This window comes from Phodopus roborovskii, unplaced genomic scaffold (genome assembly GCF_943737965.1).
Source record: "Phodopus roborovskii unplaced genomic scaffold, PHOROB, whole genome shotgun sequence".
Taxonomy (NCBI): Eukaryota; Metazoa; Chordata; class Mammalia; order Rodentia; family Cricetidae; genus Phodopus; species Phodopus roborovskii.
The window spans coordinates 32,191,406-32,196,212 of NW_026126511.1; the positions used below are offsets into that span (position 1 = coordinate 32,191,406).

The 4,807-nt window shown below is 37.6% G+C and overlaps 1 protein-coding gene across 1 annotated transcript; it reads right to left on the minus strand.

Moving 5' to 3' along the window:
• Window positions 1-2,707: 2,707 nt before the first annotated feature.
• LOC127230144 (pyruvate dehydrogenase E1 component subunit beta, mitochondrial-like) lies at window positions 2,708-3,808 on the minus strand. The gene has a single exon (XM_051195320.1). It carries the CDS (start codon window positions 3,795-3,797, stop codon window positions 2,718-2,720), a length of 1,080 nt encoding a protein of 359 aa, XP_051051277.1. The 5' UTR covers window positions 3,798-3,808; the 3' UTR covers window positions 2,708-2,717.
• Window positions 3,809-4,807: the final 999 nt, after the last annotated feature.

A 4,807-nucleotide genomic window follows, 5' to 3' on the forward strand; every position in this document is an offset into this window, starting at 1 on the left:
TTCTTTTTGATTATATGTCATAATATACCAAATCTTGAAATGTGCTACATTCAAACTCAAATGTTGCAAGTCTCAAATCAGTTCAGATCAGATGAGAAAAGAAACATAAATCTTGAGCAGGTACTCAGAAATATATTAAATCTCTCACACCCCTGGGACACTTCATAATGGAATACATGATGCTGAACAACTTGTAGCTGTATTTAGAGTCACAGTGAGAATCTATGTGCAAGAAAGTTTGCATTTGTTCATCAGTATACCTAAAAGCCAGGCCTCTAGTCTTTGCATTTGCAAACTAATAAAATCCACAGAATCTAGTAAAAAAGAAAGTAAAGTATTTCCAATATTCTTCTGAACTGTGAGGCAGGCTTCAGGTAATTTTGTTTTCTTTTTGCAATTTGCAAGTTGCAGAGAACATTCTTTGTGTTGACAATTGCCTTTGCAACATTCCTCTCAGAAGTATGATGATCACATTCTGTGAAGTTTCAATGAAGTCACATGTGCAAAACAGTTATTGCTCTCATTTTTACAAAATAGAAAATTTATTAAGGATTCTTTCTTGTAAAACAAATGTGCTAAATTCTGACAGAACATTTTGTTATACATGAATATGTCAATATTGTAATAATTGAGGTGATACCACATATTGAAAATTTTTTTGGACTCCAGTTTTTCCTTTTGTTTCAAGACATTTTTATTCCTTTATTATTGAAAATAGATTCCTTTCTCATATATTATGTACTGATTACAGTTTCCCTTCCCTCAATTCCTAAGAGTTCCTATACAGATCGACTCCTTTCTATCTCTCACTAGGAAAGAACAGACCTCTAAGAGATCATTAGAAAGATGTAACAAAATGAAATAAAGTAAGATAAAACTAAAACCATTACATTCAAGTTGGACAAGGCAAATCAACAGAGGGAAAAGACCCCCAAGGGAAGGAGTAAAGATCAAAAGGCCACTAACACATTCAGGAATCCCATAAAAATACTAACCACAAAGCTATATTTGCAGAGGACTTGGTGCAGACCTCATAGATCCCGTGTTGCTATTTTAGTCTCTGTGATCTTTGCTTTGTTAATTCAGAGGGTGATGATTTGTGGTGTCCTTAATACCCCTTTGCTCTTACAGTCTTTACTATTCCTCTTTTGTGGGGTTTCCTACCTCTGAAGTGAGAGGTTTCATGAAAACATCCCAATTATAGCCCTGTATTCTAAGGTCTGTCTCTTCATAATGGCTGACTGCGGGTTTCTGTACTTGTTTCTATGTGTTGCAGGAGGAAGCTTCTCTGGTAGTGGCTGGGTAAGGCAAAGTTGTCTGTTTTCTTTATTCAGTTTTTAGTCTAAGAAAATTTCATACATGCATATTATGTGATTGGATCAAATGAATTCACCAGTTTTTTTCTTTACATTTTTCCCTTATCGAAGCCCCTTGCAATATTTATGCAAGGAAAACAACTGAGAAAATTAAGTAGTATAGTAAAAGAAAGAAAACAAAGGAACATTGGCTGCAACTTCAACCGATATCCATGTATAACAAAGATAAGGAAGAAAGAGCTGAAAATACCTAAGGAAGAAAAGAAAACATGGTAAAAGATATCACAAAACCCATAAATTTAAAAAAGAAATAATAAACATAACTAATAACAAAATCCCAAATTAATCTCAGTAAGTGGAAAATAACTATTTCATAAAATGTCTCTAACTTTGTGTGTTAATTGGGGCTGGAGCAGTGGGACAAGAGCAGGCGGTGGGCAGAAAAACCGTGCTCCTTACAGATGGCGCCCACATGGCTACTAAGAACTTCCACTTAAAATTTAACAAAAGCTTAAAAGGGGTTTTCCAAACAAAAGAACAGAGACTAGCAAGGTTTCTTGGTAGTAGAATTTTTCTCAGTTAGACTCCACATGCCTTTAATCCCAGCACTCGGGAGACAGAGGCAAGCAGATCTCTGTTATTGTAAAGTAAACCTGGTATGCAGAATAAATCCCAGGACAGATAAAAGATACACAGAGAAACCCTGTCTCAAAAAGTAAAAAAAATAAATGTAAAAGAAACACAGTAATAAAAAAGCCAGGATGGAGAGAATCTGGACACTGTACGGTGTTATATTGTCCTTGTATCTTTTAACTGCTAAGGAAATAACAACTGATAAAAGTTACTGGGGGAAAAGCATTTCTATTTTTGTTTCCACAGAAAATGAAAAGCTGTAGATTCCTTCCAGACTAATGTGGTTTGAGCAAGGCAGACCCCCTGAAACAGAGTACCACGTGATTCTACATTCAAAACAGCTGGACAAAGAGCACTACAGGGGAAAACTGGATGAATCATTTACAATCATAAATGGCAGAACACTAGTACCATTTAATTCACTATATTGACTGAAATTTTAGCTGGTATAGGATTTTAAAGTTCAAATTATATGGAGATTTCACTGTAGTCATAATAAGAATCATTAATATCATATTAATAAATACTGGCAAGAAGGTATACTGACAATGTACAATAATGGCCTGCATATTTTTCTTAATTTTTGAAAATTTTGTATATATTGTTTAAACTTTTTATTTTGTTTTCACTGCCACCCCAAATCTATGACCTGATTTCTTACCCACACAATCTTTTGTCATCATGTTTTGTTTTTAACAACATCAAGGGAGATTTGTACTGCCTGTTTAGTCTTGAAATTATGAATTCTTTTTTTTTCCAAAGTCCAAATTAGACATTCAGTGTCTTCTTTATTGCAAAAATGATGTCTTTGACCTGAGGTATGGAGTTGTCTTCTAGGATCTTTGCATAAGGCATAGGGACATCAGCACCAGTGACACGAACAGCAGGAGCATCAAGGAAATTGAATGCAGGGCCTTCCATGATTCTGGCACAAATCTCAGCTCCCACTCCAAATTGTGGCCAGCCTCCTTCCACAGTTACAAGGTGATTTGTCTTCATGACACTGGCTTCTATGGCTTCAATGTCCATTGGTCTGATAGTATGCAAATTTATCACCTTACATTCAATTCCTTCCTTAGACAATACTGCTGCAGCTTCCAGGCAGTGGCCCACTGGTCTTGAATGGGCAACTACAGTGATGTGGGTCCCTTGCCTTTCAAGTTTGGCTTTTCCAATAGGAATCAAAAAATCTTTTGACTGAGCTTCTGTAGGAAGTTCAAATGCAACTCCATACATTAGTTCATTCTCCAGCACCACCACTGGATTATCATCACGAATTGCCGATTTAATAAGTCCTTTTGCATCCTCAGAATTCCAGGGGCTGACCACTTTTAACCCTGGGCAGTGCCCATACCATGCAGCAAAGCATTGTGAGTGCTGAGCAGCTACACCTGCTGAAGCACCATTGGGCCCCCTGAATACTATGGGTACAGGCTGGAGGCCGGCAGACATGTAGTAAGTCTTAGCAGCTGAGTTTATAACCTGGTCACTGGCTTGCATAGAGAAGTTGAAGGTCATAAATTCACAGATGGGCCACAACCCAGCCATAGCTGCACCAAAAGCGATTCCAGCAAAGCCCATCTCTGATATGGGGGTGTCTATGATCCTCTTGTCACCGTATTTCTTCCATAGGCCTCTGCTAACCTTGTATGTACCATCATACTGGGCGACTTCTTCCCCAAGCAGAAATACCTTTTCATCTCTTTCTAGTTCTTCATCCATACCTTGATTAATAGCTTCACGAACTGTCAACTGCAGTGCCGCGGGCGCCGAGCGGTGAAAATGCCTCTTCAAAAGCCCAGAAACCTGCCGCAAAGGCCCCCACACCAAACCAGCCACTGCCGCCATCTTGCCCGTGTCCTCTATTTGCGGCCTAATGACCTAAATTATGAATTCTTATAGTATTGTTGACATACCAAAAAATAGTAAGACAAGCTCCTTCCCCCAGCAACTATAAATTTCTAATAACTCTAGAGCTAGCTCTGGGTATGTCCTACCAGATCAGCTCTCAGAGTTTACAGATGGATGAAATTAAATGTGTACAGCACTTTCCAGGACTATCAAATCTAGCCAGAGGACATGAAATTCCGGATAGTAAGAGCTTGATCTGTTCATGTTCCATCACTCAAGTATGGTAGTATCTTCAGGAATAGGACCTTCCTGTCACATTCTGGAGGGTAACAAATAACATTACAATAAACTTCAATATTAATGAGTCGTTGGTGCATTGATGGCTGAGTCAAAAGAGATAACTCTTAATCAAAGTGTACAACTTTCCTTTTCTTGTTTTCTGTCTCTTTTATGTATAACAGCCTGGAGTCTAAGCATGTTTTTCTTAATACTCTGAAACCCTTCCTCCAATTCTCTACCATGTAGCTCTGTACTGGCTTGCACTGCAGTAAAAGTTGCTTCTTGACTGAGAATGACATTTCCAGATCTGTAATCCCTTATGCTTGACAGAAGTTCTGCATTCTTTATTTGTCTTGAACCACTACTTACGATCTTACGATAACACACCTTAATAAAACAATTCTCTAGTTATTTGTGAACTTTAGTTTTCATGTTTATGAGACAAGAATCTAGAAACAATTGACTAAGGGCTGCTTTGATGGCCATTAATATATTTATTAGCCTAATGGTGTTGAAGCCTCCCACTCTAAGTGTTTGAGGTTTTATATGAGCTTTGAGTTTTAGTAGCATTTCTTTTATGAATGTGGGTGCATTTGTATTTGGTCATAAATGTTCAGAATTCGGACTTTGTGTTGATGGATTTCTCCTGTGATGAATACAAAATGACCGTCGTCATTTCTTTTGGTTAATAGTGGTTTGAAGTCTAACTTGTTAGATATTATGATAGC

What these genes read in the sequence shown, in the direction of transcription:
- LOC127230144 (XM_051195320.1), bottom strand. Translation starts at nt 3,797, where the DNA reads ATGGCGGCAGTGGCTGGTTTGGTGTGGGGGCCTTTGCGGCAGGTTTCT.